Source organism: Jaculus jaculus, chromosome 20 (genome assembly GCF_020740685.1).
Source record: "Jaculus jaculus isolate mJacJac1 chromosome 20, mJacJac1.mat.Y.cur, whole genome shotgun sequence".
Taxonomy (NCBI): Eukaryota; Metazoa; Chordata; class Mammalia; order Rodentia; family Dipodidae; genus Jaculus; species Jaculus jaculus.
Window position 1 is genome coordinate 26,963,839 of NC_059121.1, and position 12,682 is coordinate 26,976,520.

The 12,682-nt window shown below is 39.0% G+C and overlaps 1 protein-coding gene across 1 annotated transcript in view; it reads left to right on the forward strand.

Annotated features, from left to right (window-relative positions):
• The window catches only part of Hcn1 (hyperpolarization activated cyclic nucleotide gated potassium channel 1), a 276,271-nt gene that overhangs the window by 207,972 nt on the left and 55,617 nt on the right, over positions 1 to 12,682 (forward strand). The window contains exon 5 of the mRNA XM_045139016.1: positions 10,983 to 11,129. Coding sequence (XP_044994951.1) covers positions 10,983 to 11,129 — 147 coding nt within the window. The remainder of the gene's footprint in view (positions 1 to 10,982; positions 11,130 to 12,682) is intronic.

The window sequence follows — 12,682 nt, forward strand, 5'->3', positions numbered from 1 at the left end:
CTAATATACAGTGTGGTGTGTCCCAAAATGCTATTAGCAAAATCCAAAAGGTTTAGTTTATTTTTCTCTTTCTTGCCTATTTTTAATACTAAAAATTATTACTTATATCTTCTGGCAATACAATGCAAAGCATTTGTAATGTTTGTAGAACTATTACACATCTAATCAACACTTGACGTACTTAGTCAAATATTATACTTTATAATACATAAATTACTTGTAATCATATAAAATAGTATTCAATTAACTAATGTATAAGTGTTTATGTTAATAATACTAAGTATGCTTTTATATATATATATATATATATATATAATTAAATGATCATTATGTTATTTGAGTAAAAAACATTGGAAACAGTTACTACAAATATAAAAATTGCATAACAGCAACTTATTTTTGCATTAAATGCTCTATATTATTAACACTTAACATCACACATAAACTTTTATATATTCAGGGGTATGTGTAATATCTGTATGTTTTAGTCACCTTAGCATTGCTTGATAAAATGTCCACCCCAAATCAGCTGATAGGAGGAAAGTAGTTGATGTTGGCTTACAGTCTTAAGGGGAAGCCTCAAGATGGCAAGGGAAGCATGGTATAAGCAGAGGCTGGACATCACCTCTGCCACTGCAGATGGACAACAGCAGCAGGAAAGACAGCTGACCTCTATCAGGGTTGTCTGGCTGTAACAGCCCAAAGCCCACCCCTCTGACACACTCCTTCAGTCCATCAAGGCTCCGACTGCCAAATTTCACCATCTGGTAACTGTTATGGGGTCTGGTCTTGCACAACGACTCATGGAATATGAGGCAAAGTATTTCTGGGTAAAAAAGACAAGAAAAAAGAAAAGTCTGGTATACTAGGTCTCCATACCAGGTTCTGAGTGAAGCCCTGAACTGTTCAGAGTGTCAGCTTTTATTGGAAATAACCCCCTGATGTTAGATAAAAACGGGATGGGAGTTAAACCCTAAATCACAATTTACATTTGACAGTTACAGCCATAAAAGTTAAAAAAAGGGTGGGGGGGCTTGTAAACAGACCTGTTGGTCAGTTACAGGAAGCACCATCTGGGGGGTGTGAGGCAGGCCTGTGACCAGGAGCCCTGCTTAACTTAAGGAGCTTGCTCAACAGTGCAGGCCCCAGGAAATGCTCTTCCTCCCAGCAGAGCCTCCTGTTTTTCTGCCATCAACAGAGCCTTCTGCCCTCTATATGTCTCCAGACTAGGTATAAAGAGATGTTGAGAAATAGAACATTTTGCTCTCTTTACAGTAATCCAGCATTCTGAACACATGACTTCATGGGTGACCCCAGAACACCATCTAGTCAAAGTGACTTTTATATTCACTGTTATCTAAAATTTTATCATACTCTTAGAGTATTAAACTTGTCTTAAAAACACTCTCTCAGTGATATAAGTAAAACTGCAGGATGAATAAATTCATATTTTATGATAAGCTATACATTAAAGAAACATGTTCAGAAGCAATCAATACATATCTAATATAGTCATTATTTGAAGGCCTGCTTTGTGCTTGTGTTTTATTAAATTAAACGTAACTTTTAAATTTTTTTTTTTAAAAAAAGGGCTAGAGAGATGGCTTAGTGGTTAAGTGCGTGCCTGTGAAGCCTAAGGACCCCGGTTTGAGGCTCGATTCCCCAGGACCCACGTTAGCCAGATGCACGAGGGGGCACACGCGTCTAGAGTTTGTTTGCCCTGGCGCCCCCCTTCTTTCTCTCTCTCTCTATCTGCCTCTTTCTCTCTCTGTCTGTCGCTCTCAAGTAAATAAATAAAACTAAACAACAAAAAAAAAATTATAAAAAGTAATTTATTGGGCTGGAGAGACAGCTTAGCAGTTAATACACATGCCTGTGAAACCTAAGGACCCAGGTTTGATTCCACAGAACCTACATAAGCTAAATGCACATGTGTCTGAAGTTCCTTTGCAGTGACTAGAGGCTCTGACACACCCATCCTCTCTCTCTCTCTCTCTCAGAAGTAAATAAATAAATAAAATGTTTTAAAAATTATTATTATTTGTTACATTTTGATGTCAAGGCTGATGTATAGAATCCTCAGTTCTTAAAAATGAATAATTTGGATTGATTAAAATTGGTTAAAGTAATACCAATCTTCCATACTTAAAAATATATTTTCTGCCAGACTGGTGGTACACGCCCTTAAGCCCAGCACTTGGGAGGCAGAAGTAGGAGGATCACTGTGAGTTCGAGGCCACCCTGAGTCCACATAGTTAATTCCAGGTCAACCTGGACCACAGTGAGACCCTACCTTGAAAAATCAAATTATATGTATATTGTCAGGCCTGGAGAGATAGATGGCTTAGCTGTTAAGGCGCCTGTCTGCTAAGCCTAAAGACTGCACATGCCCACTAGGTGGCATAAGTGTCTGGAGTTTGATTGCACTGGCTGAGGGAGTGCCAATTTCTCTCTGTTTTTCTTACCCTCTCTAAAAGCAATTTAAAAAATATATTGCCAGAATGATGAGCAATGGCAAAAAGTAGTAATATAATAGCGTCCCAACTTCAACTTGTGTGGGAGAATACCCTATCTCACATCCTCCATGGCTGCTTATTCTGACTGAGCGGAGACAGGCTTCACGCTCATTGTCTCCTTTCCATCCAGTGAATTTTCTGAACTTCATACAGAGGTACACCTGAGCAGATTCCCTTCCAAACTCGACAAGCAAGGATAGACTTTTAGAGAAGAACTCAGGTGCACTTACGGTAACAGATGCATGCCCAGCATTCTTTCTAAGTGTATAGCAAAAGGGATTTTGATCTTGTATGGGATCAGAAAATACTTCCCTAGTGTGGTCCCGCATGAGGGGAGAATCGAGGAATAAATTAGCTAAGAAAGAATATAGTGAAAGAACATTCTAGATAGAAAAATATTTAAACAGCAAGTGTTATGAGTCAGCTGGTTTAAAAATAGCTGAGTAATGGAGAAAGAGGCCATGGAAACTGAAAGGACAAGGCTGAGCAGGGAAGGCGTGCTACACAAAGTCACAGGAAGGGGACTTTACTCTGAAGGTAATGGGAAAGGAGGAGAGGGTGATAAGACAACCATTTGAAAAAGATCCTCGGCCAGACTTATGGAAAATCATTTAATGTTGGAGGAAAGCACATGCTGAGAGACATAGAAGTGTGGTTAGGAAATTGGTCTCTGGAATAATGATGATGCAGAAAAATTAGGGCTTTCTGAAATTCACATGACTTAGACATGTCCTGAGGATTGAGAAGAAGAAAAAAATATGTAACAAGTAAGGCTATTCAGTGTTTTAATAAGGATATCTTATTTTTCATCTGAAAGCAATAAAAATGAGATTTAAATATTTTTTCCACTTGTTGAATTATTTGTATTCATCAACTTTTTATTTCTTTCAGATAATGTTTTAGCTCTCCTTTTGTATTCTGAGCATGTCAGAAATACTGCATTTTCATTTTCACTTCTCATATCTATTCAGTTTCATATCATTACAAGTTGCTTTGCTTTGCCCCCACACTCAGCATGATACATGTGTGAACAGGAAGAGATTGCCAAAGACACTATTGAAGCAAAATCCAGTAGATATTTTTAAACATACCACTTCTTTAATATATAAGAATGCCAGAGAAATAAAGTCACGTCTTAGAGTATTCTTTACAAATTTCATGTTAGTTCATTTTACACTCACAAATTATTATTTAGAAGTCCAAAAGGAGAACCTTTGGAATTAATGATTTCTAAGATAGATCTATTACAGACGATCAAATTCAATTCCAGAGTGTCAACATCTAATTCATGTTGCTCATCCTAGACTATAAACGGAGACATAAATTATGATACATATTTCTCCAAATCATTAAAAATGAGAACTTCTATGTGATTCAGTTACATCAGTCTTTGCTACAAGATCAACCACAGCCAGCACTGAGCAGAGGTGCCAGAATCCTAAGTTTCCTTTGGCACTATTCTCAGTGACCACATTATGAAACCAGCCTTGATGCCCATCAACAAATGAAACGCCCACAAGTATGGAAGGGTTTTTATTTCCAGTCATCAAGTAACATAAAATTCTGTCATTTGTAAGACCTAGATTAAACTGGAGATCAACACAGTGAAATAAGCAAGTCCCTTAAAAACAAATGTCCCATTTTAATCTCATATATGGAAGGAAGAAAGCAATAAATAATGACAAAAAAAAACCCATGAAAGTCAAAGGAGAAGGGAAAATGAGAGATGAGTGAGGGGTGGGTGGGAAGACCTCACCAGAGTATGATCAAAGTACATCTGTGTATGTATGGGTATGATACCATGAAACTACTTTATTTGTACAGTTAAAACATGCCAGGAAATGATGGAGACCTTAGTAATCACATTTCCATACATAGAAAGGTTCAGGAAACTGACATCCCACATAGCATTTCTTAGCTGCTTCCTTGAACACAAGCAAAGAAAACACAAGAGAAACCTGGTATCTGGGAGTCGCACAAGTATGTTGTAGACAGAAATTCCCCAAGAACGTCTCTGTAGAATATCTGATGCCTGTCAATTACAACATTGAGCCTGAACAGAGCAGAGATACCAAAGTGAAAGATAATGATTCAAAATACAAAAGAAGAGTAAATGTCATCAAGTATGCACGGCTTGACTTGGTCGTCACTGTTTTCATGGTCACAAATATGTAAGCAGGGGCTGGAGGTAGGGCTCTGTGGTTAAGGCATTTGCCTGCAAAGCCTAAGAACTTAGGTTTGATTCCCCAGTACCCACATAAGCCAGATGCTTAAGTTGTTGCATGTGTCTGGAGTTTCCTTGCAGTAGCTAGAAGCCCTGGTATGCCCATTCTCTCTCTTTCTCTCAAATAAACAAATAAATAAAATATTAAAGCTCAGTATAGTGGGACATACTTACAATCCCAGGAAGGAGGCCAAAGTAAGAGGACTATAGTGAGTTCAAGGCTAGTCTGAGATTACATAGTCAATTCCAAGTTAGCCTGACCAAGAGTGAGACCCTATATCAAAAAACAAGCCTAATAAATAAATAAATAAATAAAATATTGTTATGAGTCTTGTGAGCTTGTTATCAGTCTACAAATTTCAAAAGTTATGTGTCTTTTAGAAATTATATAAATAAGAAAGAAGAAATGAAGGAGGAAGCTTATTACTATTTTGTGTCAGGTTTTTATTTTTATTTTTATTTTTTTTCAGTTTTGTTAAGGTAGGGTCTCACTCTAGTTCAGGCTGACCTGGAACTAACTGTGTAGTCCCAGACTGACCTCAAACTCACAGTGATCCTCTGACCTCTGCCTCCCAGTTCTGGGATCAAAGGTGTGGGCTACCATGCCTTGACTTTATTTTTGATATATTCACACATCTATTCAATGTGTTTTGATCTTATTCTCCCCTCAGTTAAACTGTCTTAACCCCTCCATCTTCCACTAAAACCTTATTCCCAACTAATCCCTACAAATGCTGCTCTCATTCACTCATTCTGGCCATACAAACTGTGTTTGGTTGCTTGAGCTTAGCCGGGAGCGGGGTGTTATTTATAGCCCCAGTGTGGGCAACAATTTCCCTGGATCTGCGCCACTAAACAACACAGTTGTCTCTATCCTAACAGCTCATAACTGCTGTTAGCCACCTAGCTGTGCAGCCAGTATATGAAGGTAAATCTATTACATATTGTTACAGGAGTCTAAGAGAAGAAAATCAGACTTTCATACCCTAATTAGAGTAAGAAGGTAGACTTGAGAGACTTCAGGTGCTAAATTCAATTGTTATGTCAAGAAGTCAACAAATGATGCCAGAAATCAATATGCATGAGAAAGAGAACATACTGTTCTCTGATGTGGACAAAATACTTTCACACGTGCGAAAAGACTGGCATATTTAAAATGTATTATCCCCATTCCCTGTACTTTCTTCCCTCCTGTTTCTCATATTTTTTCATATTCACTGCTTTTTCCCATTGTTCTAATTTCACAGAAAATTAAAAGAATCAAACTGTCCTATTAAGTAGCAACTTTATAGTCTTTTTTTTTTTAATTCTAGTAGGATATGCATCTGGTCTTAAGTTTAAGATAAATTGCATTTGCTTGTATGCTTTTCAAATAGCATTTTTCATCTGCCAATGCTTCTAAGCAATTCTTCACATGTGAAATATTGCTACAACTAGTAGAAACATGATTGCATTTTCATTTCTTGACATTGCCAGCCTAGCGACATGTTCTAGACTAGATTTCCTTCCTTTTCCAACTACCATTAGGTGTCCTCTACTGTGAGTTCTTTGTTGTTTTTTTTAAATGTTTTTAAATTTATTTTTTATTGACAACTACATAACTGTAAGCAATATCCCATGGTAATTTGCTCCCTCCCCCCACTTTACCCTTTGAAACTCCACTTTCCATCATATCCCCTCCCCCTCTGAATCAGTCTCTCTTTTATTTTAATGTCATGATCTTTTCCTCCTCTTATGATGGTCTTGTGTAGGAAGTGTCAGGCACTGTGAGGTCATGGATATCCAGGCCATTTTGTGTCTGGAGGAGCACGTTGTAAGGAGTTCTTACCCTCCCTTTGGCTCTTACATTCTTTCTGCCACCTTGTCCACAACAGACCCTGTACCTTGGATGATGTGATAAAGATATCTTAGTGCTGAACACTCCTCTGTCACTTTTTCTCAGTGCCTTAGGCTCATGATTACCCCTGTTGTAGGTTTTGAGTATCAGGGCTGTATTTCCTCCCATGAAGCAGGCCTCCAGTCCAATTGAGAGTGGTTAGTTTCCCCCATAACAGACATGCCACTATTGTACCTGTTGGCTCATTTGGCCTGACTGGCCAAATTTAAGGCTTGCAGTGTCCTGTCCACTGTTGAGTATGTCCATTGGTGATTTCTCTCTCTCCTGTTGAACTGCATGCACCATGGCATTTTCCAGCTTTCTGTCAGCTGGTCTACATGGAGGAGGTTTTCAGCTCAGCTCCAAGAGGACTTCTCAGTGACCTTGCAGCCCAAGTATGTGGACTCTTCAGGAATAGGGTCTTACCATTTATTCCTGGTGGAAAACCAAGGGCCTTGGCAATAGCCTTTAATGTTCTGGGGGTATGAGGGACCTCCCTGGCCAACAACTCACTGGGAGGTGTCCCATCCCTTGCACTGAAAATTTTATAGTAACAATCTATGGCTTCTGAGTGTTCTACTGTCTGAAAAACTAGATTTCCATATGACTTATTTATATCCTCTTAGATTTTGATTAGCCACCCCCCTTCACCTTTCCTTTACTCAATCTCTTCCCCTGACCTCACTTAGGCCTTTTTAACCCCATTAATCTGGTTTCTTTTTTGTATTTTTTATGAGAGAGCCAAAAAGAGAGAAAACTGGCACCCCATACCCTCCAGTCATGGCAACTGAACTCCAAACGCACGCACCATCTAGGGCACATGTGCAAACTTGAGCACTTGCTTCATCTGGTGTGTCTGGCTTATGTAGGACCTGGAGAATTGAAACACTGGTCCTTATGCTTTGCAAGCAAGTGCCTGAATTGCTAAGCCATCTATCCAGCTCAAATTCTCAAGTTCTTTGTTATTTTTATTTTGTCATTCCACATGGGAAATAATACAGTCATTCATTTTTTCAAGCCTTGCTAGGTTTGAGAAAAACAAAAAGAATTAGATCTTGATAGTTTTTTTTAGGTAGGGTATCACTGTAGCTGAGGCTGATCTGGAATTCACTATGTAGTCTCAGGGTGGTCTCAAACTCATGGTGATCCTCCTACCTCTGCCTCCCGAGTTCTGGGATTAAAGGCATTCACCACCATGCCCTGGCAAAGATCTTGATTTTTATAAGTGTTATCTTCCAACAAATATTGTAAACTAGTTTGTAAACTTGTGGCCACCATCCAGGACCTCTTTTCTTAAACTCTCCACATTTAGGAAACCCTTTTTGTTGAAACTTTGTGTTGAGCCCAACATGCTTGATTTCTTTTCTTTTTCTTTTTTCTTGTTTTTTTTTTTTTTTGTTCCATTCTGCTCTCACCATCTTGATGGCTTTTTTTAGCATTCTTAACTCAAACACTCTCTATGGACCAACTGCTTTTAAAATGCCAGTTCCAGTATTTACCTCCTTTCTCCTCATTTGCCACATTGTCCCTTAGTGCTCCCTTAGTCATTGATGACGTGTGCATTTCCTTCTCCGAGATGCTGACCCATATGTAAGCATGAGGATGTGCCATCAGCTTCTTAAACTGAGCTTGCCAAAAAATGAATTTATTTTTTTCCTGCTCTCCCTCAAATATACTTCCTCATGTCCTAAGATAACCCACAAGTTGGCATGTAACAGTGGCTTCAAATTTCAGTGCATCTAGGGCGTGCTAAGATACAGACTGCTGCATTCTAAATGAAGATCTACTGGTTCAGGAGACATGGGTTGAGACTATAAGTCGGTATTTCTCATAAGCCCATTGGTCCACTGAATTACCTTTCATTTTGTGAGATATATTCTTACAATGCAGTAGTGAATTACTAAAGTAAAACTAATATATATTCAAATATCAATGAGTGATAAATATCCATAGAATTGTAGAATATTTTAGGTTAAGAAACTAGAATTTAAAGAAATGCCAAAATCATGCGAATACAAGAAATGATATTCAGCCAACCCTAACTTTCTATAAAAATTAGGTTTCCTTTCCTATAATATTTATAGTTAGGTAGTTGAGGATTCATTTTCCAATTCCAGTGGTGGAGAAAGAACAGATTAAATTTTCCCCATATGTGTAACCTTTGACTCACGCATTGATTTTTCTCTGAATCAGTAAAATAGTAATGTCTTGGTATGCCTGCATATACCCGAGGTGCTTGGCAAAGGAAGAAGAAATGAGAAACGATTCTGTTAAGACCACAGACCCTCCCTGTTTCAGCAATTTCAAGCAGTTGGGCAAGTAGAGTTATTTTGGAAAGAAACCAGAGATGTCAAAAAAGAAAAATAAAAAGAAAAAAGAAAAAAGAATCAATCCTTTGTCAGAAGTGATAGCACGTCCACAGATAGGTACCAGTGAGCGTACGAGTCAGGATGGTCTTCAACCTCAAATGTTGTGCCATTCTTCAATGAGTGGATGTTGTCAGTACCTACCACAGCGCAGAAGGCTCTACTATGAGGCCTCTGTGTAAGCAATGCAGCAAGAGAAAAAAAAATTACAGAAAAGTACAGGAAGTCCAAGAGCCATTGGAAAGCATGAGCTCCCAATGGACCTAGAATTGGGCACTCAGAAGTCAGTAGAACAGCTGGCATACCTGCCACAGAGTCCTCACCTGAGGCTGCTGCAAATCTCGATGAAGATGCTAAGCTGGGGGTTCTTTTATGGGGTAGTTCCAGACCCGAGGCCCTTCATCATGTTTGGCACTGCCGTGTTGTTTTGCTCAAGTAACAACCATACACATTGTCTTCTTGTGAAAGAAAAGAGGCTCTGTGTATTACAACCACCAACGAAATTACCTTGACGAACAGTTTTGGAGGAGAAGGCACGAAAATTTCTGCGGCATAGCCAAAAAAGGGATGGAGCATATTGAATGTCAGATTTTTTTTTTTTTAAGTGGGATACTATTCTCAGTTTTTGAGGTATTTTGAGTTTCCCAGTTTCCCAGGAAATATTACAGCAACTTCTTGCAAATATTTAATTGAAGCCATTTATATAGAACAAGCTGTGACATGTTGTTGTCTGAGATCACGGCCCAGCATCATAATTTGTTTCAAAGGGACCCATGAAAACCTATAGTCTTGCAGGCTTGAAGGGGAGGCAAAGGTGCATTCAATAAACAAAGAAAGTTTTGTAAAGAAATTTATAATGCATTGCAAGGCAGTAATTTCTATAGGGATGTTAAAAACAATATTAATTTGATGTAGGAATAAAAGATTGTTTATTGTATGTCTTCAACGATTAAAGAAAACACAATACACTGATGTTTGTCTTTCTCAGTTGTCAAAGAGTGTCATACAATAATTATGCACAAGGAGTCAAGAGACACAGATCTTTCAGAGAGCATTCTCTAAAAAATTGAGAAGACCTGAGTTGTATATAAAGGGATTATGACTGCACTATGTTTATCTACTCTTATCATCTATATTTTGATATGTACCCGAACCTCTTAGCAATACAATGAAATTAAATTTTAGAGTCAAATTCATTGCTTTCAAAATGTGCTTTTTGACCACTCATATTAAAAACATATCTAGAGAATGTTTCCCACACTTCAATGCATATATGGGCCATATGGGGATTTCTTTTAAAGATGTACATTTCAATTGAAAATGTCTTGGGTGAAACTTGATTTTTTTGTTGTTGTTCTATGAAGCTCTCAGGATAAGAACTAATAATGCTCCTGTTTGATTAGCAGATGTATCACCTGAACAGAATGTGTGTGTGGAGGGGGTGGTTAAAAGGGCAGACATGTCAATGGGGCCAATGTCTGGGATTAAATCTTACTTTCTGCCTTTCCCCAAAACAACCTTCCTCAGGTCCTACGAACAATCAAGTTCAAGAATTTGGTGCCTTGGTAAACACGCACGTGCAGGTCAAATTCTCTGGGTCTGCTCCCTCTCTGGCGCTCTTCTAAGCCAGGCAATGGAGTCCTGACATATTCTCTTGATACTCAGCACATTGTAGGCATCTGCATTACTCAAATACTAAGCTCTCTTCCAATAAAAACATAGAGTACCACTCACCACTTTGCTTTCCTTGCCCATCACTAGCTCTTTGGGAGGAGCTCCATTCTTCCCGGATAGAGCTCCCTGTGTGAAATGGTCTATAGAGGTTGAGGAAGCAAGCAAGTGTGTTAGAACTTTGTACAAAGGCTCCTCCTCTGAGGAGGGCAGAGTGTGCTTTTGCTACAGAGTGTTCAAACGCTATTGATCGTGATGCAACAATGCAATGTGATGACTTCTCTCACAGGGCAACACGGTTTTAACCTCGGTTTCTGCTTTCCTTGCAGTATAAGCAAGTGGAGCAGTACATGTCCTTCCACAAGCTGCCAGCTGACATGCGCCAGAAGATACACGATTACTATGAGCACAGGTACCAAGGGAAGATCTTCGACGAAGAGAACATTCTCAGTGAGCTCAACGATCCGCTGAGGGAGGTGAGGCTGACCGTCTTCAGCTGGGTGATGCACTGTCACCATTGATTTTCTGTTCCTACACATAACCTCAGAGTCCATGGCAGGACACTTCTCAAGAGAATAGTCAGAGGCTTTGTGGCTAAGGCATCTGCCTGCAAAGCCTAAGGACCTATGTTTGACTCTTCAGATCCCACATAAGCCAGACACACGAAGGTGAGGCAAGCGCAAGGCCTCACTAGGTGGTGCAAGTGGCTGGAGTTTGTTCTCAGTGGCTGAGGTTCTGGCATGCCAATTCTCTCTCTAAAAAGAAAAAGAATAGAACTACACGTTAATGCATCATTTTTATAACAGTTTTTTTTCTCCATTACGTTTCTGTCCTAGAAGACTGAAATGTCTAAATATTATCATTACTTTTTGTTAATTTATTATTTTTTATAGCAGTAAGATACGTCACAGCCTCCGTCAGTTCTTCAGCTCGAGTCTTCTGCCCTTCTCTCCTTAGAAGCCGCCCCTCGCTTGCTAGCACAATCCTGCACCACAGGCATGCTCTGATTCTGCACACCTCATAATTGTTCTTTCTTTCCATGCTAAATATTTTTTCTAAACTTTCCATGTCATCACTACATTGCAGCTCGTTCTTCACTTACTTACCACAGTTGACAATTCCTTGGAAATTATCAGTGTCCTGATGGTAATCAATCCTTTGCCTCTGTGTGTGACCAAGCACACAGCTCAACCCCTCTCTCCAGCTGCGTTAACACGGAAGGATTAACGGATCCGTTGACTTTCCATTCTCTATCTCTGAGTTTATTCTCTGCATTTTCAATTCTGCGTGCTTTAGCTCTAAGTTCTTTCACAAATTCCATTTTCTGAAATGCTGAATTGTAACCTGTAGCACCACATAGGCTTAGGCTACCTAATGAAATAATTATCTTCCATCACTCAACCACTTATTTTTTTTTAATCTCTGTAAATTTATAGGCATTTTCTCAGGTCATTTTCAATACAAAAGTACATATATGCATTACAGATTAAATTTAAATGTTTTTATTTTATTTTTTGCTTTATTGATAGGAACCTTTGGCACATTTTTTTACCTCATAGATTCAATGCCAGTACTCAGTACCTGTGACAGCCACATCATCATCACGATGTCTTAATAAACCTGTAAATGGGGATATACACCACCTTTAGGAAGTGAACATTTTTCTATTTATTTCTTACTCTTCAAGATTTTCTTGGCATCGGAATCATGCAAAATCTCACTTTCAGTTAGCTGATATGTCACAAAAATACTTCATTGAAATATTTCCTGTTTTCATTTCTGTAGCAAAAATTAGGTGATTTATCATTGCCATATGTTAGACACAAGTTGCTGAAACAGCTTAAGAAAACTAATTGTCCGTGGGTATTGTTGAAGCCTCCGTACATGTTCTGACTCACTACAGAGGCATCCGCTCCCTCAGCAGCTCATGGAGGCCAGAGTCTTTGCAGTCACTCCCTCCATGACCTTTTCTATGCCCCATCACCCCGTGGCCTTGCCTTCCCGCAATGTTTACTTGCTACTACATCTT